The 25,852-nt window shown below is 37.9% G+C and overlaps 1 protein-coding gene across 3 annotated transcripts in view; it reads right to left on the bottom strand.

The window, feature by feature from the left end:
* Positions 1-2,881: 2,881 nt before the first annotated feature.
* The window catches only part of LOC126481522 (seipin), a 48,188-nt gene continuing 25,217 nt past the window's right edge, over positions 2,882-25,852 (bottom strand). For all 3 annotated transcript variants that reach the window (XM_050105328.1, XM_050105326.1, XM_050105327.1), the window contains exons 2-5: positions 20,485-20,630; positions 15,220-15,422; positions 6,839-7,127; positions 2,882-4,159 (exon numbers count right to left, since the gene is read on the bottom strand). In XM_050105328.1, the coding sequence (XP_049961285.1) occupies positions 4,005-4,159; positions 6,839-7,127; positions 15,220-15,422; positions 20,485-20,554 (717 nt within the window). In that variant the 5' untranslated portion in view covers positions 20,555-20,630 and the 3' untranslated portion in view covers positions 2,882-4,004. The remainder of the gene's footprint in view (positions 4,160-6,838; positions 7,128-15,219; positions 15,423-20,484; positions 20,631-25,852) is intronic.

The following is a 25,852-nucleotide window of genomic DNA, read 5'->3' as shown; positions in this document are numbered from 1 at the left end:
CCTCCTCATTAGTTACATGATCTACCCATCCAAACTTCAGCATTCTTCTGAAGCACTACATTTCAAAATCTTCTATTCTCTTCTTGTCCAAACTGTTTATCCTCCATCTTTCACTTCCATACATGGTTACACTCCATGCAAATACTTTCAGAAGAGACTTCCTGACACTTAAATGTATATTCAGTGTTAAATTTCTCTTCTTCAGAAACGCTTTTCTTGCCATTGCCAGTCTACATTTTATTCCTGTCTACTTCAGCCACCATCAGTTATTTTGCTGCCCAAGTACCAAAACTCATCTACTGCTTTAAGTGTCTTATTTCCTAATCTAATTCCCTCAGCATCCCATGATATAAATCAACTGCATTCCGTTATCATTGTTTTACTTTGTTGATGTTTGTCTTATATGCTCCTTTCAAGACCCTGTCCATTCTATTTAGCTGGTCTTCCAAGTCCTTTGCTGTATGACAGAATTACAATGTCATTGGCAAACTTCTAAGTATACATATATCAAGTAATCTAGAAGTAATTCCCATAATTGTCAGACTGTGGACAGATTAGCACTAGTCTAATTTTTTTTTAGTATACTTTACAGAAGTTGCCAGTAGTGGCTGCTTCTGCCTGTTAATAAGCAACTTTACTCATTCCATGTCCCTGAAGGCATTCCCTCGAAGTGAGGTTTAGGGAACACAATGAATGAATGAATGAATGAATTTCAATGAAAACCATTCATAAATACTGAATCTCTGATGAAAGCACAATTGCATAGCCTAATTGGTTAAGGTGACTGCTCACAATAATCGGCACATCACGTTTCGATCCTTGGTCTGGCACAAATTTTCAATTACCATGACATACTTTCTATGTTGGCAACAGGCAACACCAGGTGGGCAGGGAAAGGGACCATAGATATTCAAAACAGAGAATTCTTACATCAATCTCTGTGGAAATCTGTTCCATTATATTCTGTAGTGCTTTCCTGTGAAACTACATCTAAATATAAACTTTGCAAACAACTGTGAAGTGCATGGCATAGAGTACTTAGATTCTCCCTCATGCTGGGGTTTCTTCCCACTCCAATCACCTGTGGTGTGCAGGCAGAAAGACTATTAAAATATGTCTATTCGTCCTCTAATTACTCTTATCTTGCCTTTGCAGTCCTACAGAAGCAATATGTAGAGGACTGAAGTAATTTCTAAATTCTTCACTTAATTCTTTGTACGTAGGCCTTTGCTGGATAATTTTCATCTGTCTTCAAGTTTGTGTTTTTCAGCAGTCCCATGATGATCTCTCATGACTGAGACAAAGCTGTGACCAGCTGGAATATGTTCAATATCCTTGTTTATCCCTGAGAAATATTCCAAGATGAGATGCACAAGTCATTTGTGGGCACACTCCTTCACAAAGTGATAGCACTTTCTCAGTGTCCTGCCCTAGAAACAAACTCTGCCATTTGCTTTACCTAAAACTGATTTAACGCATCTCTTGATGCTAGTTTACCATGTGCAAACCTCTTCATCTCCGTATAAGTCCTGAAATGCACATTCATTTGAGCCTGCGAACTGTATTCAAGCCTCGGTCTCACTCATCAATTTGTATCCTCCACAGCTCCCTCGATTATCAAACTGATAATTCCCTGATGCCTCATGACATGTCCCATGTGATATTCCGCTGTTTCTTTATCACTGACAGGTGAAGTAAAGTCTCCTCAGGAGCTACAATTTTCTATTATCCAATTTTGCTATCCTTGTTATTTTTCTTCACACTCACCAATATCTCCTGATCGGACTTCACTTCTTGAAGTGCTGCAGTTATTATTGGAAGTTAAGAGTACAACCCAACACCCACATTTTTGAAATAATTATGGTGCTTCTCATAAACAATGTGTCATGTATTGTACTCCCGTTTATAATGACCATACGTACAAAATTGGTTCATTATTTAGGACATTACAGATACATTAACATGGACAATGTCCAAAGTGGTCTGCTTTAGTTAACAGATACCAACTGAATATACAGATAGCAGTTTTTCTCTAATCCCTGTGATGTCACTGGGATTGTCATAACCGTTCCTCTTCCATGTCTTGCATTGTATCGCCAAGGCACGATGCAATGAAATGGCATAAACCATCCATCCAGCAGATACCACAAACAGAGTAACATTTCTATCAACATCCAGGCTTGCAGATATGCTGTGTCCATTCATTCCAAAATACATGCACATAAATAAGAGATACATCAGAATAGCAGGCTGTCAATTTTGAGTTTCAGCTAACTTACTGTATTTAATGCTATACGAGCTCGACTGATTTTAGAACTGCTTCAAACTCTGACTTATTTGTGAATGCTTTGGAAGTTGATCATTAGAATTTTAATCAGTTAATCTGTAGGGGACATTTCTTTGAATCTTAAACTGATGCAATGAGGTCTCGTACAGCTATTGTCACCTAGGTTGGATGGAGCATCACCCAAGCTAATAAATTCAGATGTGTACTCCACACAGTCAGACCTGTTCCATCATATTTCTTATTCATTCCAAAGCACAACAAATTCATCTCCAAAAGGACTTTGAACTATAAGTGTCTCACATTTATTCTGACTGAGTGATTTATGAAGTGTGATCGACACTGAATGGACAAAATGTCCTACGCAAGAGATAAGACACACATCTGTTATTCCAAATAGTGGACATTGTTGTTTACATTAATGAAAGATGAGTTATCAGTCATAATCTACAAATGCATTAATAAAAAATTTAACACTGTGAACAGCTACATGTGCAGAGCGTACACAACATCTTTCTTTATTATTATTATATTTATTGAAAACTTTTTATAAAATAAGATATCATACAACAGCAACTTCATTACAGTGTACTATATAAAATATGGTTAATGGCCAATAAAAAGTTGTCTCTATCAACACAGGCCCTCTTTAAAATGAAACAAGACTGAAGAAATACTAAATATGAATTAAACTAATGTCTTTAGAATGCATTCTAATTTTTGGTTAACAATGTTATACACTGTTTTACACACAGCCTCAAAATTATTAAAACAGATAACTGTGTAGTCAACACAAACTAATTCTAAGTGTATATCAATACAATAAAGCCTTTGACAGCATAAAATGCAATGAAAGATCAATAAAATCTCTTTCACAGTAACCAGTGTAATACTAAGCAGTCTAAGGTAAAATCATAACAGTCCTGCTGCATAAATATCAAAGTCAGCAGACAAAGAATGTAAAAAATAATTCTCAAAATCTTTAATGTTAATAGTACAAACAATTCAGCAACACCTAGAAGGAACAACAGTAAAATACAGGTACATACTTTCAATAGTAGATGTTTCACAAAATGAGTAACATATCAAAAATGATTGCCATGATCCCTGTATAGAGGTGCACTTTATTTCTACAACTAGGAAATGAACGTTTCCATTGACTATCATTGTGGTCTTCTGGTATATGGAATTATTGTAACTTTATGCAGTAAAATAATTGTTGTAACTATTTAAAATTACTCAATTTTATGTTTGCAAGGACTGAAAAAATATGAATATTGATATTATTATTCTTGCTTGATATAAAAGGTGTTTGGTAACATTTTACATTTTTCATAATATGAATTCTATGTTAAATTCTGCTAGTATCACTGTTTATCAGTCTTTGTAAAGCCATTTCTTTCATAAAGGATGTGGACTTTGTATGTATATGAATGAATCATAGCTACATACAGCAAGAATCCAAATCACAATATTATACTACATTATATCTTCAGGACAGTAATATCAAGAGGAACTTTTGACAGAATGTCAAGGTATGAACAGTACATACACACTTCAATAATCAACAGTGTAATGGGAATGATTTCAGACTTCTCTTAACAGGCAAGAAAATAATAAAAAATCTTATTTAGAAATTAACAACATTTGTACCAAAATTTGTACCTTACACACAGTGAATGCAACCATAATTCTTTGCACTTTAAGGCAATAAAATTAATCAGCTTCTTATAACTTCAACACTAGATGTACGAATAAGATCAAAACTTTCAGCTTCAGAAACCTCTGACTGCTCTCTACTCTCCAATGGCACTACATCAGATTCAGATTGCTTTCCATTGTCACCCATCAGGCTTGAGTCATCTTGTGAGATGTCTGAAGCAAAAACAATACAAATGTCAATAATATCTATTGATACAGCACTGTGTAAAATGTTCATTCAACAGATCTTCTGGTATTAAAAATAAAAGTATATGTCTATCCTTTCCTTGTCTGTGTCATATTTAGACTCAAAATTCCGTAAAAATGAAAGCAAAGCTATTAAAAAGTTAATTTATTTTTTGGTATCTGAAGTGAAAGCCATTAAAAATGTGCAGAATATCATCTAGATCATTTACAATGTCTTTAATAGTGTTATACTAATTAGAAGTGGTGGTCACTCATTCACACAAGGGAAAAGTCAGTTTCAGACCATTAATCATTTACCTTGAAGGACATATTTAGAGAATTTTAAATAAAATGAAGAAGACACAGGTGGATCTGAAATGCGAGGGATTCCAGTAGATTTCTGCTGCAGTATCACCAAAGTAAGGTGCACTATTGAATGTATTTTTTAGACTAATCTGTGCAATATTTGTGCAGTCTCTATAAACAGTCCAAAATGTAATTTTGAATAAAAACTGATCTTAAGAACCCTTTCACTGCTGAGTTCATGCCAGCAGTGCACTTGCTGTGTGTTGAGAAGTGCACCTCATGCCATTCCTGGCTGTGCTCACCATTTCTGTTGCACATAGCAGCACACCTTCCATGCTAAATTATCATAGTTGTTTTTTTCTGTTTGTTTGTTTACTGATACTAACAAAACAGTGAAATGAAGGAAAATGTTACATTTCATCAATCTTTTGGGTATGGTACAGTTCGAAGCATGAAAAAGCACACAGTCCCATACAGTATCATTTGCAAAAAAGCTGTGATTCCTTCTGCTACATAAGACTTACATTACAAAAGGGTCATTTTCTTTTCAATAATGGTTGAAAAGTGCCTTCCCCATTTTCACAAGGAATCTTCCGCTCCCTTTCAATAGTCTCTCAATTTTGTTCTTTCTTGGCGGATCTTCCATAGAATTTCATGAATAAAAGTGAAATGGAGCTCCGACTTGATACATTTTCCCCATATGGAATTGATAAATAATTTAGTACACATGTATAGTGAGTGAAAAAAGTGATTTTCATGTTTTTTGTTTAATACACTCAGTATCATTTTACACTTGTATACTGCTTCCGTTAAGTGATCATAATCCGACATACATTTTGGTTTCAGTTTCTCAAGACTGCTTCGGTCGTATATTTTTCTTATTTATGATATTTCAGCTGTACAATATATGGACAACATACACACTTCTCTTCTGAAGTGCCACTACATTATTGTTATAATAGTCACTGCACTAATTTCATGTTCTCCTCTCTGCAACATGCATTCGAGTCTTGGCTTTCTCTTTTATATAGAAACACACTGGACCAATTACATTAGTTCCCTTTTCATACATTAGTTCCCTTTTCAAGCAAATACTGCAACAGACCTGGACCTGTGTACCAATTGCCAATGTATAACTTGTGCCATCTTCCCAAATACGATTACAGAAGTTTTATTACTATATCATCCAATTTTTCCTAAATAACCTAGTCTAGTTACTATATCAGCCATTCCAGCTGTCTAAGCTAAACATATAGTAGATGACCAGGATCATAGTAACACAGAACAAATGTTTATATTCCAAAATACCTTATTTTTGATGGAACATACTGCTTGAAAGCAGGCACCCACCAGACAGGAGAACGCTTTTATAAATACATATATTTCAAAGTGGCATGTGAACAAATCTAACTTTTCTTTTACATACCCAGCAACAGAACTTGTCTGAAACAATTTGTTCCCTTGATAAGGAATATTGTTGTCATAAAAATGTAGCATATGGAACAACAATAAATATCTCAAGACCTTATATGACCAGAAATTTGAGTATGGAGAAGAGAATCTCTTGACCAGTATTATAAAAGTTTGCCTTCTCCATTCCAGACAGAAGCCGAGTTGCTGAAAAGAAACAATAGGCATTTTCTTGACTGACAACATTCTGCCTGACATATTTATGATACACTGGTGCCTCTTCCATAGTCTGCAAAAATAAATCATACTTAAACATTTAGATGATATTGCAACAAATGTACAAATCACATCCTAATTTGACAAAGCTGAGTGTCACAGGATATAGCTCCTTTTACTGTAGCTGAAAATGATCAATACACCAGAGGAAACTCTGTTGTCATCCTCTTCATCACTGCAACTAGTTTCACTCCTGTACAGTGAGCATGGGAAATGTGACATTATCAGCCATGAGATGCTGAAATGCCAAGAACAACAGCAGACATAGCATCCTCATCCAATGACAAAAGAAAAGTACATTCACCTTCATTGTCACTGTTATAAACTAACCTTTCAACTCCTGCATTTGACAATCAATGCTTGCACATCCTCAAACTACTTCCTAACACGGTCATGCACTACAATCTTGTCAAAGGAATGAGCAATATTAATACATAGTTATTAGTATGACCAACAACTGCATAATTCATTGTAAGGCAAGTCACGTATTCATGGTGAACTAAAAGTGAAAATGTTGAAACATATACATTCGACATTCACACTCCTACCAATATTGATTCCTGCCATGTATATATATCATTAACACATAGTCTGCACAAGTTAGAGATGGACATATATGTTGTAAGAAGTTAGAAGGTTAAAGAAGAGAAGAAATATTTTCATGACTTCACATACCTCCGGTGAACTGTGAACTAGCTTTGCTGCCATTGCTGGAATTTCTACGTAGAAGTTCTGCCTCAAATTCGGACATATTATCTGATCTGACAACACGAAGCCATGACAAGACACAAATTATCATGATGAAAAACATGTTTGAGCTTATCCCAATAATGGCAGATAGTACTGGCCAGTTGTACATCAGGTACCGCAGTCCCGTGAAGCGAGCATTTATGTTCAAAGTTGCTGAGTACAGTTCTATATGGCGAGTCTGGAGTTCCACAAATATGTCTGTGACAGGGTGTACCTAGCAAAAATTAAATACAAAAATGAAGTTGCATTAAACATGTAATAGTAGTCAGGCAATAAAATATGCCAGTTTCTTGCATTTTTCTAATTTTGCAATATTTTACAAATATTTACACAGTATCTAGGTTTTAAAGCTTGTTTAATACCAGAAGATTTTTCCCACCAAAGTGTAGGCTAATTGTACAGGCATGTTACACTTCCCTGTAAAAAACAGTTTGCACCAACACTTGCCTGCAAAACTTAAGGACAAAATTAACTTTCACATGATGTGTCAGTGCCAATTTATGACAGCCCCTGGACATTACAAAAGTCAGGACGTGCTTCTTAATAGGTTGTGTGATTGCCATGGATGGCAGTACATGCCCTGCAACTTGCTCCCGGCTGGCTGCAAGGTTGGTAAGAAGTAGGGCATCCTGTTCCTCCACCAGCATGGCTGACAACTGCTGCATGGTCAGTGGTGCATGTGGGCAAGCTGCAATACATCTTCCCAACATGCCCCATACATGCTCAACGAGATTTAAGCTGAGAGAAAAGGCAGGACAGTCCATTTGCTGAATATCCTCTCATTCCAAAAGCTCATCCATCTGTGCTGTTAAAAACAGTCACACACTGTCATTCATCAAAATGAAGTAAGGACTGAATGTACCTCTAAATAAGATGCACACAGTGATCGAGTACGATATCACAGAAACGATGACCACTAAGTGTTCCATATTCCTAGATTTCGAGGTCAGTATGCCAATGCAACATTATGCCTTTCTACATCATAATGATCATGTCTGACAATGTTCCTGGCTCCATTACCTCTCGCCATATGAGGGAACATCCAGCACTGTCGAATGTTATCATTTCAGAGCTCAAGGTACTACGACTAAGAGAAGCTTAATTTTGCATGGGCATACTGATTTCCAAATCTTTGAACATGTTACAGTCACCTTCTACATTATAGTGACACTGTATTCCTTTCCTACGTGCGTCTTTTCAGTGTTGCATTCAATCCCGACTTCATTTTTATGGGTGACAATGTGTGACAGCATCAAACAGAGCAGGTGGAGCAGCTCTAGGAACGAGAGAAGTTCAGAAAATGGACTAGCCTGCCCATTCTCCCAGCTTAAATCACATCAAGCAAGTGTGGGATGTGGTGGGGAAATGTAATGCAGCATGCTTACATGCACCAACAACAATCCAGCGGTTGTCAACTACACTGGAGGTGAGATGGAATGGAATGTCCTGCCACAAAAATTCCTTAGCAACCTTGTGGCCAGAATGGGAGCATGATGTTGCAGAGCACACACTGTGGTCCGTGGTGACCACACACCCTATTTAGAACCTTTATGACACCTCTACCAATGTCCAGGAGACTGTCATAAATTACAGTGACTTCGATGTAATTATTGTCTTTGAATAAAAATGTCTCCTGTTCATCTCACTTGGTATTTTTTTTAGTTCCTTCTGTACTATACTGCAGTAGTTCTGTATAGTCCAAGTTTCCTCGAGCTATGTTACTTGGCAGTGACAATCAGGCATAAGTAAATTTCTTCCATAAGTTTTGCACACCAGTGTACATGTAGCAATAATTTTTTGTTGTTGTTATTCATTTTATGATAGCATAGAAATATCAAAGTATGAAACAGGCATACAAGACTTTTTAATATTGCAAACAAAAACTGATTTATTTTCTATTTCACCACATATTATGCAGCACATTAACCTTTGGAGTTCGGGATGTGTACCAAACTGCCATCTGTTAACTCTGGTAGCATCAATATGAACACAACACAATACATTTGAAATGCCAAATCTATGTGATACAATTTTCTTGCCACAGGTAAATAAATTTGTAAATTACTCTAGGTACAGTCATTTCATCCATTTCAGCATCCTGTGTAGGATAAATGAGCACTAGTTCAATTAAATTGATTACCACTAATTCCATGATGTTAAAATGTAGTAGTGAGTCTAATTTGTTCTGAAAAGTAATTCTGCCATATTATTCATAAAATTTTGGATATGAAATTGAGCATCCTACTGAACAGTATTTTGCCCCATTCTGTTCCCTATAGCCCACAGCTTTTGTGAGCTGAGACAAAATGTCAACCAGATAACAGAACAGATAATCAGCACATTCCCAGCCTCCTACTCCATGCAGTGTCTGGGTTTATTCACCATTCCGCCACACTGTCTGAGCTGCCATGTAACTTCCAATTGTTTCTACATCTTGCAGGTATCTATTCAAAAAATATATATCACAAAACCAAAAGCTATTCTTTCTCAAATATCGCTGCAGCAAAAGTAGCAGCTTTTTTTGTGTTTGATGTAAAATATCTTGCAATTATCTTTGGATTATTCTTGGTTTCCATCCATTGAAAAAATTGCTAAACTTCTTCAATTTTTTTTGCAACACACTGGAGAGACGGGAAATATGCTGGTGATCTGTCTTGCCAACTGCCTAACATTTTAGTATCTCAACAGGTTCAACCAAACATGAAGTACAACTACCTTTAGCAAAAACATACTAGAGAGTTCTTTCATTACTCAGTTGTGGCACCAGTCTATCAACACTTGTGACTTGTTCCTGGACACTATGTCCAGTTCCTTACTAACATCTGCAAAAATACATTATCTTACTCTCATGTAGTCTTTGGGCCAATCAGGATTTATTGATATATCAATCTTTTCTACATAGTTATTTGTAAATGACAAGACAGTTTAAAGTCTGTGCATTGTCAAGAGTGGTATGACAATACAGATATGAGTGAATTGTGCATTGATAGGTAACTGTCACAAAAGTATTTAACTTTTGTCAGGTCCTAAAACACTATTCAGTCACATTAATGTGATCACTTGTCAAAAACCTGAATAAATGCCTTTTGAAGCACAGACTGCTGCGAGATGTGCTGGAAGGCACCAGCAGGGATGTGGAGGCATGTCCACTCCAGTGCCTTGACCAGCTGCACAAACCAAAGAAACAGCGCATAGTTTTCTTGTTTAGGAAAGCAAATAAAAGTGTCATTAGTGAATATCTTCATAGTCAGCTCCAAGCATTCACTGCGGAACACAAAGATAATGAGCATCTTTGGTCAGAATTTAAAGGTATTGCCCACCATGTGCTACAGAAGTATGTGCCTAGCAAAAATATAGGGGAGGGAAAGAATCCACCTCAGTACAACAAATATATTAGGAAATTGCTGAGAAAGTAGAGAATTTTGCACAGTCATTTTAAACGTAGTCACTGCCCCACTGACAAACAGAAATTATGCGAAATGAAAGCAGCTATCAGAAGGATAATGAGAGATTCTTTTAACGAATTTGAAAGCAATATTTTATCTGCAGATTCTAAAAATAACCCCAAAAAATTTTGGTCGTACATAAAATCTATGAACGCTACAAATAATTCAATACCTTCTCTTGCTATCAGTATGGATAATGTAACTGATAATGATAAACAGAAGGCTGAAACTCTAAAACTAGCTTTCAAAAACTCCTTTACGGTAGAGGGCTGCAGCACTATCCCCCTTTCAATAATTGAACAAATGCGAGGATGTCTGACATAGTGTTTAGTGTATCTGGGATTGTAAAACAGTTAAGATCCTTAGACGCCAGGAAGGCATCTGGCCCAGATGGTATCACCGTAAGATTTTATGTTGACTATGCTACAAATATAGCACCATTCTTACCCATCATCTATCAGAGATCATTGGAACGGCGGAAAGTACCACGGGACTGGAAGAAGGCCCAGGTCATAGTGATCTATAAAAGGGTAGAAAATCGGATGCACATAATTACCCGCCAATTTCACTGACATCGATTTGTTGTAGAATCATGGAACATATTTTGTGCTCAGACATAATGACCTTTCTAGATTCAGAGAAGCTCATATGCAGAAATCAGCACGGATTTAGGAAACGGTGGTGATGCGAGACACAGCTGGCCCCCTTTGTGCATGATATACAACAAGCTCTAGATACTGGCTCCCAGGTTGATGCCACATTTCTCGACTTTCGAAAGGCGTTCGACTGAGTACTGCACTGTCGCTTGCCCCAAAAAGTGTGCACGGTCTATCCAATGACATATGCGATTGGATAGAAAGTTTTCTAACAGACAGAGAGCAGTATGTTGTCCTCAATGGGGTGACTTCAACAAAAACAAGCGTAACATCAGGTGTGCCCCAGGGCAGCGTAATAGGTCCGCTACTTTTTATGATTTACATAAACGATCTGGTTGATGGCATGGACAACGGCATTAGACCATTAGACCATTTGCCGATGATGCTGTAGTCTACAGGAAAGTAGTATCACATAAAAGTTGTGAACAAATCAATGAGGATTTTCAGAAAATAAATGTGTGATGTAATGACTGGCAGTTATCTCTCAATATTAGTAAGCGTAACCTAAGGTGTAAACAAGGTGAAAATCCCTATTAATGTATGAGTACAAAATAAATGCCCAGTCTTTGGAAGCAGTAACATCCGTCAAGTATCTGGGTGTGACTATTCAAAATGATCTCAAATGGAATGATCAGATTACACAAGTAACGGGTAAGGCAAACTCTAGATTGCGGTTTATTGGTAGAATCCTGAAGCGATGCAGTCCTTCAACAAAGGAAATAGTTTACAATACATTAGTTTGTCCAGACTTAGAGTATTTTTCATCTGTATGGGACCCTTACCAGTTGGGTCTGATTCGAGAGATTGAGAAGGTCCAAAGAAGAGCAGCAAGATTCATGACTGGTTCATTTAGCAATTGCGAAAGTGTTACAAATCTCATAGAAAGTTTGAAGTGGGACACACTTGCAGATAGATGGCACACTAAATGGAAGGGGCTGCTCACTAAATTCTGAAATCCAATCTTCACCAAGGATGTAGAGTATATATTATTACCACCAACTTTCAAATCACGCAATGATGACCATTCAAAGATAAGGGAAACTAGAGCTCATACTAAGGCGTTCAGACAGTCGTTTTTCCCTCACGCCCTCCACCACACACCGTTTGGTGGCTAGTGGAGTATATGTGTAGATATATATATGTAGATGTAGATGTAGAAGGTTTCTTGGTTGAGGATCAGTGGTGGAAACAGCCTGATTGAGGCAGTCCCACAGTTCTTAATTGGATTTAAATCCAGGGAATTTGTTGGCCAGGGGAGTATGGTAAACTCATCCTGATGGTCTTCATACCATGCAAATACACTGTGAGCTGTGGGACATGTTACATTTATCTCTTGGTAGATGCCATTGTGCTGAGAAAAAACAAACCACAATTTGAAGCGGACATGGTCCCCAAGGATAGATGCACACTTGGGTTGATCTACTGTGCTAGGGAAAACAATGTAACATTCCACAGCCCATAATGCTCCCTCCTCTGGCCTGGACACTTCTGATAATTGTTGTTTTCAGATGTTTCACACCACACATGCCAACTGCAATCTGTCAAATGGAGCATAAAACATGATTCACCTGAAAAAGCCACCTATCACTCTCAGTGAACAGCCAGTTGCAGTATTTGCAAGCAAATTCCAGTCTTCATCACTGATGAACAGCAATCAGTATGGTTGCATGAATCAGATCCCTGATGTGGAAGCACATACACAGCAACGTTTGCTAAGCAGTCACTGAGAAGATACCATTGGTACCCCCTTCATTCATCTGTGTGATCAGTTTCTCAACTGTTGCACATCTATTCGTCTATACTCATCCAAGGAGTTATTGTCCACCTCTGTCATCTGTGGCCCACGTTTGCCTGGTGCCAGTTTTGGATAGCACCATTTTGCCACACATGGAATATTTTAACCATGGTGCATGCAAACAGTTTACAAACTTAGCCATTTTAAAATGCTTCCACCCTTGGCCAAAAAGCCAATGATAGTGGCCTTTTGGACGTTTTCCACATCCGTCCTAACACACTTTACATACCCTCCACTGCTAGTGCTGCCACTTGTTGCCTGTGAGTGGCAATTGCATGTTGAAACATAGATGGTGGTCACATTAATGTGACTGGACCATGTATTTTCAAATAATGGGGTGAAGTAGAAATCCTTTATATATCATTAATAGGCCATAAAACCTTCAATGGTCATTCAACTCTTAGGCTCCTTATCAAGTGATCATGTTACTGGCAGAACCCTGAGACACTTAGACATCTGGCTTCCCTTTTGAGCCATTTGCTGAAAATGAGAACACAACATTTGCTATCTGGAAGATTTCATACATCGACTCAAGCATTTATGCCGCAAAAAAACTGACCTATTGGTGATTTTTATGTAGTCTCTCCTTTGTTGTAAGTGCATTTGTTGGATTCACTGAAACGCACAAAAGTAAGCACAAACATGTGCTCCATCTTGATCAATTTTTTATTCAATAACCAACATACTGAACAATCTGAGGGTGTCGCTCTGGGTAGCTTCGGTGTCCCATAACTTGCCCTGTTATCGAAGACTTTGAGAATAAAGCATTTTGACAAGTGGTTCTTTAAAACACATGCTTTTGCAGATATACTAATAATATCTTTGTGATATGACCACATGAGCAAACACCACTTAGATCACTTTTAGAACATCTAAACTCACTCCATCCTGGCATTTTTCTTTAAACTATGAAAGTGAAAAAAATAGACAATCTTCTGTTTTGAATATCATGGTTCATATAAAAGAAGATACCACTTTGGGGTCACAGTGTGTTTCATGGATCAAAAGATACAGACCAATGTTTATGAGCTTTTAACTTTCATAACCCATCTCAATGTATTACGGATAGTCATTTATGGAGCTTGAGTTATCTCAGATCTTAAGACTTTGTCAGCAGAACTTAGCCATCACTGTTCCGTATTAGTTCAGAATTCGTATTTTGGAAAGGCCATCTACCACAATTAATAACCTGCATGCATTAATCATCATGATAAGACACAGATACAAAGAACTCCTGCATTATGTTCGCAATGTCTCCCTTAGGATCAGTTGGATTTTCAAACAATCCTAAATTAAATATTCCGCTGTCCTCTTGGGTAAGTGCACATGATGATTTCTACAAAAGATGAACTTAGTCTAAGGAATCCAGGAATACACAAGACCTTTTATCACTGTGGGAACTCATACATATGTCAGACATATCACATTGTTGAAGGCAAATGTGATGAACATAGACGTCACAAATGATTATATCAGCCAGAAAAATCTACTGTTACCAACAACTGTTTAGACGTGGGATATGGCATGAACTATGGAAAGTTCAAAACCCTCTCACCTACTTCAACCTACTATGACTACATCATTAAAGAAACAGCTTAAAAACAAACAACAAACAATTAAATCAGTAGAGAGCTTTCAGCTCAGCAAAGTGTGAAAACCAGTGTTAGTGTTGTTAAGACATCTTCAGCTGCAGAGAAACAAATCATGTAAGAACACATTGATAGTTAATAGGCAGATGAGCTAGGTTGGGCACCAACAATCTGCTTGAGTACACCTGCTGGGACCTACAACATGTTTGGTTTCCCAAGCAGCACTTGTATGTGTTTCATTTCTCCAACAAGAGACACTGTAAGTCAGTGCCCTGTACAACGATGTTAAAGACCCTGGCCTTCTTCTGGTGCCTGCACTTTTCCAATGAATTAGCATATAAATTGGCTCACCACAGTGATGACCAGTTGTCCCATTGGAATACTGGGCATTTTCCACAACAGCTCTGAGGTCCCTATGTCGAGAAGGCATCAAACAGCACGTCTCTGTGATACCAACAGTTCGAAGGACTACAAATTTTGTTAAATATTAAGCACATTTTTATAGACTCACTTCACCTCATATTACAGTTTCCTGACATGCCCTCCACTCTATCACAGTAACATTTATTTTCTAAGAAAATGGCATATTATTTAATATATCACATAAATAAATCAGCAATTCAATATTGTTGTTTTTAACAATAAACCCAAAAGTGTAATCTAAAATTTAGGTTAACACTGTGATTATTGAAAAAGGAAAAACAAATTTTTCAATTTCACCAGTACAAATTTACACCAATATATGATCACTTCACTTTTAATGTTACTAAACATCCTAAAAGGATTTTTTTTCTAAGTGTTCGGAACTGGAAATACTTACTTGGTCATCTTCTAGGTCACTAAACATTTCAAGTGTTATTATTTGCTTCTCTTCTTTTGAACCAAATATCAAAAGAGGTGAAAGAACAACAGTTGACAATGTCTGCAGAAGAGGACTTCTATAATGCAGCATGCCAGACTTGCATGATTTTGAAATGAACTCTGCACCTCTGTCATACAAATGTACACATGCCATAAACATACCTGGAAGTATTGAAAAACAATACTGCATAACATTTTTCTCTTTTAACAATATATAAATAGTTGAAATTAACATATCAATTCTTTCAGGTGAATGATACTCAAACCAGACAAATTTTTAATGCTCTTCAGGGATGGGTAGAAGGAGAAGAGGAGGAAAGCAGGATGAGGAGTTGGGAATGGCTCAAAGGGTGGCAGCAGGTGTGCAGGCCAGGAATGCGGGGAGTAAGGAGTAGCAGTTGCACAGGCTAGGCTTGTGACAAATGGGTATCAGAGCCAGTGAGGTACAGAACTCAATGAAGACAATATAGAGGTGCAGACTAGAAGAGGGTGAAAGAACAGAGGGAAGGCAAACTGTTGGGTAGAAAGTGTGGAGACATTTGGTTAGCAGAGATTGAAGCCAGGAGGATTATGGGAGCAAAGAATGCATTGCAAGGATAACTCTCAATTATGAAGTTAAGAAAAGCTGTTGCTGGAGGGAAAGATTCAAATTGCATGGGTTATGAAGCAGCCACTTAACTCCAGCAATTTTTGCTCAGCAGTATGTTGTTCCACTAAGTGGTCAGCTTTGTTCTTGGCCACAGTTTTCTGGTGACCATTCATTATGATGGACAGCTGGTTGGTTGCCAAACCAATAAAAGAGATGTGCAGTGATTGCAGCAGAGTTTGTATATGATATGGCTGGTTTCACAATTAGCCTTGCTTATAATGGCATATGATAAGCCTGTGACAGGACTGGAGTAGAATGTGCTGGGTGGGTGAATCAGGCAGACCTACCTCCTGGCTCCTCCACTGGGATATAAGCCTGTGGCAATGAGTTGGGAGTGGGAGTGATGTAGGGATGGACCAGGATGTTGTGTAGGTCAGGTACATGATGGAATACAAACCACTTTAGGAGGGGTGAAAAGGATCTTGGGTAGGATGTCCGTCATTTCCAGGCATGATGATAATTAAAGCCTTGGTGAAGGATATGGTTCATTTGCTCCAGACTGGGATGATAATGGTTAATGAGGGGACACTCCTGAGGGGTGTGGCAGGATTAGGGCTGTGAGAGGGTGTAGCACTTGAAATTTGTGTGCAGACTATGTTGGGGTGTAGTGCCTATCTATGAAGGCCCTGGTGAAACCATCATACTGAACAAGATAATTCTCTCTGCTGCAGATACGCCATCCATGGATGGCCAGGCTGTATGCAAGTAATTTTTTGGTGTGGGATGAGTGACAGCTGTCAAAGTTCAGGTACTCTTTGGTGGTTAGTGGGTTTAATACGAATAGAGGTGTGGAGGGAGCGATCAGTGAGGTGGAAGACAACACCCCACAAATGGGCACATTTGGGTGATGGGGACCACGTGAAACAGATGGGAGAGAAGATGTCGACGTTGTGGAGGAATGGGGATATGATGCCTTGGCCCTGAGTCCAGATCATAAAGATATTAAAGATATCATCCATGAACCTAAATCAGTCACGCGGCCTGTGGTTTCGGGATGCTAGGAAGGTTTCCTTCAACAGGTTGGCTTAGGAAGTTGCCATGCAAGTGCCCGTGGCTCTGCCACGATTGTTTTTATATACTTTCCTTTCAAAGGAGCAATAGTTTAGTGTGAGGATGTAGTTGGTAAGGTGCATGAGGGATGAGGTGGTTGGCTTGGAGTCAGAAGGACATTGAGAGAGCTAGTACTAGATTGCCATGAGGGATAATGGTATACAGGGAGATGGAATCAACAGTGACGAGAAGATCCAGGAGATATGAGATGGGGATAGTCAAAATCAGCAAAGGAAGTGTTAGTATCTTTGATGTGTGAGGCTCAACTTCAGACAATTGGTTGGAGGTATTGGTTGCCAAGAGCAGAACTTCTTTCAGTGGGAGCACAATGACCAGTGATAATGGAGTGTCCAGGATTGTGGGGTTTGTGGATTTTGGGAAGCATGTATGAGGTGGGTGTGCAGTGTTAATTGGGATGAGAGGGAGCTGGACTCAGGGGAGATATTCTATTATGCATGTAAGAATTTCAGTACGGATGGAGGTTATGCTGGACTTCTGGGATGGTATCACTATGGCAGAGCTTGTATGTGGTGGAGGAATGGCAAACATTGATGATAAATGCTGGTGCCTAACTCCATTTTTAATAATTATTTGCTTATATACAGGAAGTATTAATAATAACACTTTACACCTTCAGTTACTATTTTTTTGTTTCTTTTTTCTTGAACCTCATAATGCACACTGAATCTCACAAAGAACCCTGTAGGTTCATCATCACCTAGTGCAAATTGTATTAATACAATATTTACTTCTGCCTTTGAATGACGTGATGTGAAATGTATGTTCCAAAAAATTCAGAAAGCACATTTTTAACGTTTTAATGTCAGAAGGTGTTGACTTACCCAATCTGTAATCACACATCATGTAACTCAAGGCACACACCTGCACATTACAAAATACATCACAGATGCAGTTTAATATCTGGATTTTTCAGAACAAGCATTTCACTTCACCTCACACAAGAGCAGAAGTAAACAGCATATTAAAACAATCTGCACTTGAAGATGGACCCACAGGGTCCAAAATGTGCTGCATGATTCAATAAAACTTGAAAAAATTGTGAGTGAAGGTGTGGTCATTCATACTTCCTGTGTACTGAATACAGTCATGTCCATAACTAGAAAATAAATATGTACAAAATTAAATTGGTTGTCATATTAAGCCAGAAAGCCCCCCCGCCAAAGACCTCCATTGGACATTAAACTGTAGCACACCTTCCCTCATAACCAAGAAATAAAGAAACAATTGCAATAGTTGGAAAGGAAGATATAGGTTTGCTAAGTGTATCAGAAACTGTGTTTCTGCTGATAAAATACCCAATAAAAAAACTTAACATACAAGACACTGAAAAGATAATTGTACCAAGCAGATAAGTGCAACAGGGTAGGAAACTGCCAAATCAGATTCCCAAAAACGTTCACCGGTAGATGATTGCCTGAAATGCTGATGAACATTAACATGGTGCCAAGACGATGCACCCAAAGTAGAACATGGATAGAGAAACGAGATAATTATCTTTTCCACTCTAGAGTTGGAAAAACCGCAGTAAAGACAGTGAAAGTGTATCATTTTATTATATAATTTGTGCACAACTCACTATCAAGCTACAGTTCTGTAAATGAACCATGAAAATATATTAGTATGCAAAAGGGAGCCAAAAATTATGTTGAATTACAAAACTTGAAGAACAGTGAAGAGTTGTCCCAAGTATTGAAAGATTCACTGTATCAACATCAAGGCATTATGAAGCAGCAACGTCATACTCATCTCCTCTACGCCTGCACAAATCGAAGTCACTATTGCTGAACACAGAGTTATACAGGTTATTTGTTGAATTCCAATTAAAGTAAAGTTTTGGTCCATACTTCAAACTTCTGGAACTACTTAATTAAGGAATGAGTGGAAATACGTATGTGAGGACCTTATCAATCGGGATGATGATTTCCATTGGGTACAGTTTGGAATACTATTGCTGGAAAAGTTCATGCTCTGTAAATCTGGCATCATTTTGTGGTAGTTGGATGAAGATAATCAATTTGATATCAATAAGGAGAGTCTTCTCAAAAGAGAGTGCTTGGAGTGACACACAGACCTACCGCAGAAGCATATGAGTTCAAGTAACACATGTGCAGTGTGCAGCAACATATGAGTACACCATGCACATGCTGATTTAATCATCCACTTTAAATTATACTGGCTGTAATTTTCAGATAACAGAATGAAATTCACATGTCATGTTAAAGTAATTTACTGTAAGTGGACAGATAAAAAAGTCTACTCACCAACCAGTGGCAGGGGAACGCACACACAAGAGTATTTAACTTTCACAAGCTTTTAGAGCCAGTGGCTCCTTCTTCTGGCAGAAGAGTTGAAGGGGAAGGAAGAGGGACGAAGGAAAATAACTGAGGACATTTAGGGAAAGGGGTACAATTTAGAAAAGTCACCCAGAACCCCGGGTCATGGGAGACTTACTGGATAGGATGAGAAGGAAAGACTGAATTTCGTGGTTATACAATAATTTACTGTTACACAATTATGAAATGAAAAATTTGAAAGCTTCATAGCTCTTTTAGTAATTCCTGAATGTGCAGATGGATGATATTGACATATTAACATGACTAATGCTGCATACATCCTGCAACGGTACCAGCACCGGGAACAAGGCTCATATCACAGATTGGTCACATGAGCTTCCTTAGCGAGTCACGTATAAGGCCACCCAACAGCAATCTCAATCACAGTTACTGTTATCTGACTCACTTCTACTTGTGGACCCTGCAGTGCTCCAGCTGTTTACTATATGTCTATAGTGGTACAAATCATGAACTTGTTATTTCCACTACCTCTTCCCTATATGGAATTTTGATGATGAGATACATGTTATCTGGGTAAGTCATGCTTGGACTTTATTCTTCTGCTTTGTGATGATCACAGAATAATTTCTGTTTAGATTCAATGAATATTTCGCCAAGAACTGTTACTGCTCCGTTCATTGACCAATTAACTAGCTACATTGTTGTTACAGGACAATAAACAATAATGTTGCTGCCTAAAGTGAGAGTTGCAACAACTCCTATGGCAAAAGATGTACCAAATGCATCAGAAGCAGCATTGGTTGAACATCTTATTAGTAAAGATAATCCTCTCTTTTGTTTCCATTATTTTGCCAACAAATGTACATATAAAGTAAAAAATATTAATATGAAAAACAAAAGCTAGGGGATTAGCTATATCACCTCAGAATTCAGTTACAAGTGGAGGTGGCTATGGTGGCAGTTTCTCTGATAACACTAGCAGACTCAACACACACCCCTAGGGTACAAATTACTAATATGTGTCTGTATTTAAAAAAAAAATCATCTTAGAAATATTCAGCATGTAGCCATATTTGTAAATTAATTTGCAATGTGCATGTAAAATCACTTATTCCACATCATTACAATTCATTACACAAAATGATCCATGGCTTCTAAGAAAATACAGTTTATGTCACTTCTATTGAAGTTCAAACTTCTTGTCACTTACCGAGCCTTTTATTTACAGGTGATTCTGGCATCTCTATGTTAAGAGACATTTTGTATTGCTGTCCAACCATCAATAGTGACTGTTTTCTTGTTAGCTGCACTTTAGCAGAAGGATAACTGCATATTCCTCTTTTCTCTACACATGAGCTTAAATAAAACATATTAATTAAAGCATGGAAATATTATACAAAAATACATAAAGACAGCACCGAGATGGACACTATGGTGCCACTTTGTTAAGTACTGTTCGGATGTATGGGATATGCACCATCTTGGATTAAAGGAAGACAAGGAACAATTCATAGGTGGGCAGCCAGATTTGTTATTGGTAGGTTCAAACAACATGCAAGTATTACAGAGATGCTTCAGGAACACAAATGGGAATCACTGGAGGGAACACAACATTTTTTTCAAGGAGTGCTATTGAAAAAATTTAGAGAATCGATATTTGAGGCTGACTGCAGAATGATTCTACTGCCACCATGGTGCATTTTATGTAAGGACTGTGAAGATAAAATTAGAGAGATTATAGCTTGTACAGAGACAAACAGTCTGTCATTTTTCCCTCACTCTATTTGTGAGTGGTAGACTGTAGTACAAACTGCCTATTGGCTTCTGTCTTGCGTTCTTCGGCCGACATTTATCTAATGATTTTACTGACATTTCGCCAGCACGAGTGGCTGGCATTGTCAAAGCTTTATCCTCCATTGCCGGCAATGTGGCAGTGGAGGGTGAAGCTTTGACAATACTAGCCACTCGTGCTGGCGAAATGTCAGTAAAATCATTAGATAAACGTCGGCCGAAGAACCCGAGACAGAAGCCAATAGGCAGTTTGTTAACAAGTGGCCATGAAAGCCTTAACAATTTTGAAGACTGTAGTACCTCCAGCACGCACCATATGGTGGCTTGCAGAGTATGTATGTACATGTAGTTTCTGTCTTTGCTGTAACAATAAAAAACAATACAGACAAACGGCATGCCATGAACCCCTTGAGGAAAGAGAATCAACAGGAATATGAAGTGAGCCCAGAAAACGTAAGCACATACAGCAGACTTATACTCCAATTGTTCATTCACTTTATTCATGCAATCAGTGTCATTAAACAAAACAATTAGGTAAATGTTAATGGGTACAAAATAAATCCTGCATAATTAGGTAAATTTGAACAAAAATAGTATATCATTTAGAATATAAATGCACTCCATAATTAGGTAAACAGCAATAAATAATTAAAAACTGAAACACACAAATAGTAAGGATGTCACTTCTATTTTGACATCAGTATGAGACAGCTATTTTAATATCAATGACATTGGCATCCATACCGAAATTGTAATTGCACGTACTTGAAAATGGCAATAAAGATGAAACAGTCAGTTGTAAATATAAATTAAGATTATTTATTATAAGCAACTATTTGGTATATCTATTGTAACAATCATGTCATTATCAAACATTAGGTAAATGACAATAAGTATAGGACAATAATAATATTTATTGGTTGGTTTGTGGGATTAAAGGGACCAGACTGCGACGGTAATCGGTCCCTTTTTCCAAAAAAAAAAAAAAAAACCACCTGTAATGTCTCTTGCAGCGGTCTCTCCGCGATATTTTCAGAAATTTTATAAATTATATAACTCAGTACATATCTCGAAATATCTCTTCTTATCTTACCGATTATCAATGCAAAGTAGTTTCAAGCCCAATTATTCCTTGGAGCATCCATTTACTCCATGGAATAGCTTCTCTGCTATCTATGTTTTCTCTTATGAAAAGAATAAGAACTTCTTGCCGGTTAGTCGTAAAAGAAGGAGGTATATATGTATGTATTGTTGAGCGAGTCGCCATCTTGATGAGATTCTGTATGGGAAGGAGTTTAATACATGAACTAAACTAAAGTAAGTGTGTTCGCGTATTATTTAATGGATTATTATTATTGACAGTGTCTGCTTACTACGCTGTGTTGCACGGAATCAGTGGAGAACGTCTGATTTACACTGGACGAACCTGCCGTTTTGAATGCTCAAGATATCCAGTTACTTCAAATAAATAGGCTAACACGGTCTTACCAGCAGATCTCCGGTCTTCCCCATGTGATCACCGAAAGTTAATAATTATTACAAATGTTTCCAGGAGATCAACTCATAATTTTCGTCGCACCGAGACTTCGAAATTGCTTCACTGCCTTATGGAATTTAAGTTAAGCTTAAGTTAATCAGGACAGAACAGTATTGAACTGTGTGAATGTGATAAGCCTGCTTTGTCAATGAAAATTCCCTTAATATACGCATGTTTTTACTATCCTGATCAGTGAAGCTAAATCAGGCCGGTGTGAGAGAGGTTCTTTAAATTTTAGAAATATTAAACACCCAAAGAGAATAAAAACGAACAGCAGGAAAGATGTCAGACGACACAGGACAAGAAATACTCTGACAGAGATCAGACAAAACAAATTAAAATCACACAGAGTGTGATGGTGGTTGGCTGACCACAGAGAAAAAAAATGAAAAGCCAACCACCGAGAACACATTAAAAACTCAGTTCAAAATCGGAGGCCAAAAGCCAAAATCAACACTAAAAAACAGAAACACTCAGATTAAATGATAAAAACCCCCTGCCCGAATAAAACGCAAAACTAAGCCATCCATAGCAGGGTCATCTGTTAAAAGGGCAGGGAGCGTGTCAGGCAGTGCGACATACCCATGAGCACGATACGTAAAATCCTACAAAACATCCTACTTTGCTACCCATTCAAAATTACCCATGTGCACGAGTTGCTTCCTGTTGACCTGTCACCAAGAAGACCTTACTTTAGAATTTCTTGCTCGCATGGAAGTAGACAATGATTGGCCATGGATGATTTTGTGGACAGAAAGCCCACTTCCATCTGACAAGATATGTCAATGCACAGAATTGTCAAATATGGGCAACGGAAAATCCACATGCAAATCAACCAGTACCACTTCATCCTGTAAAAGTCACTGTGTGATGCGGGTTTACAGCATCATTTATCATAGGGCCATACTTTTCGAAGAGACACGTGCTTCCGGTCCTGTTACCTGTAAAGTCACTGGTAAGCGCTATGAATGCCTTTTGCGCAACCACATCATTCCAGTTACTGAAAAGATGGGGTTGTCAGGTTCGGTAGATGCTGCTATGGATTACCTTAGGCCAGACATTTCAAGTAACTTCCATAATATGAATTTGACCCTCACTACCCCAACAGAACAAATGTCCATCATAAAATCTTTAAAATCAAAAACATCTAGTGGGTATGATGAAATATCAACAAAGTTAATTAAAGAATGTGATTCTGAGCTAAGTAACATATTAAGCTATCTGTGTAACCAGTCGTTTATCAGTGGAATATTTCCTGAATGGCTGAAATATGCTGAAGTTAAGCCACTGTTTAAGAAGGGAGATAAAGAAATAGCATCAAATTTCCGTCCAATTTCACTGTTGCCAGCATTCTCAAAAATTTTCGAAAAAGTAATGTACAGTCGTCTTTATAACCATCTTATCTCAAATAACATACTGTCAAAGTCACAGTTTGGATTTCTCAAAGGTTCTGATATTGAGAAGGCTATCTACACTTACAGTGAAAATGTGCTTAATTCATTAGACAAAAAATTGCAGGCAACTGGTATATTTTGTGATCTGTCAAAGGCATTTGACTGTGTAAATCACAATATCCTTTTAAGTAAACTAGAATATTATAGTGTAACAGGAAATGCTGCAAAATGGTTCAAATCTTATATCTATGGCAGGAAACAAAGGGTGTTATTAGGAAAGAGACATGTATCAAGCTATCAGGCATCATCCAACTGGGAACTAATTACATGTGGGGACCCACAAGGTTCCATTTTGAGGCCCTTACCTTTTCTTGTGTATATCAATGACCTTTCATCAGTAACATTACCAGATGCCAAGTTTGTTTTGTTTGCTGATGGTACAAACATTGCAATAAATAGCAAATCAAGTGTAGTCTTAGAAAGATCAGCCAATAAAATATTTGTGGACATTAATCACTGGTTCCTAGCCAATTCTTTGTCACTAAACTTTGAAAAAACACACTACATGCAGTTCAGAACTTGTAAGGGGTGTCCCAAGAGTATATGTCTAACATACAATGACAAGAAGATAGAAGAAGTGGACAGTGTTAAATTCTTGGGATTACAGCTTGATAATAAATTCAACTGGGAGGAGCACACCACAGAACTGCTGAAGCATCTTAACAAATCTCTGTTTGCAATGCGAATTTTGTCAGACATAGGGGATGTTGTTGTTGTTGTTGTTGTTGTGGTCTTCAGTCCTGAGACTGGTTTGATGCAGCTCTCCATGCCACTCTATCCTGTGCAAGCTTTTTCATCTCCCAGTACCTACTGCAACCTACATCCTTCTGAATCTGCTTAGTGTATTCATCTCTTGGTCTCCCTCTACGATTTTTACCCTCCACGCTGCCCTCCAATACTAAATTGGTGATCCCTTGATGCCTCAGAACATGCCCTACCAACCGATCCCTTCTTCTGGTCAAGTTGTGCCACAAACTTCTCTTCTCCCCAATCCTATTCAATACTTCCTCATTAGTTATGTGATCTACCCATCTAATCTTCAGCATTCTTCTGTAGCACCACATTTCGAAAGCTTCTATTCTCTTCTTGTCCAAACTATTTATCGTCCATGTTTCACTTCCATACATGGCTACACTCCATACGAATACTTTCAGAAATGACTTCCTGACACTTAAATCAATACTGGATGTTAACAAATTTCTCTTCTTCAGAAACGCTTTCCTTGCCATTGCCAGTCTACATTTTATATCCTCTCTACTTCGACCATCATCAGTTATTTTGCTCCCCAAATAGCAAAACTCCTTTACTACTTTAAGTGCCTCATTTCCTAATCTAATTCCCTCAGCATCACCCGACTTAATTAGACTACATTCCATTATCCTTGTTTTGCTTTTGTTGATGTTCATCTTATATCCTCCTTTCAAGACAATGTCCATTCCATTCAACTGCTCTTCCAAGTCCTTTGCTGTCTCTGACAAAATTACAATGTCATCGGCGAACCTCAAAGTTTTTATTTCTTCTCCATGAATTTTAACACCTACTCCGAATTTTTCTTTTGTTTCCTTTACTGCTTGCTCAATATACAGATTGAACAACATCGGGGAGAGGCTACAACCCTGTCTTACTCCCTTCCCAACCACTGCTTCCCTTTCATGTCCCTCGACTCTTATAACTGCCATCTGGTTTCTGTACAAATTGTAAATAGCCTTTCGCTCCCTGTATTTTATCCCTGCCACCTTCAGAATTTGAAAGAGAGTATTCCAGTCAACATTGTCAAAAGCTTTCTCTAAGTCTAC

Source organism: Schistocerca serialis, chromosome 5 (assembly GCF_023864345.2).
Source record: "Schistocerca serialis cubense isolate TAMUIC-IGC-003099 chromosome 5, iqSchSeri2.2, whole genome shotgun sequence".
NCBI classification, from domain to species: domain Eukaryota; kingdom Metazoa; phylum Arthropoda; class Insecta; order Orthoptera; family Acrididae; genus Schistocerca; species Schistocerca serialis.
Note: the sequence above shows the minus strand (reverse complement) of the source record. Positions and strands in the feature narration are given on the sequence as shown.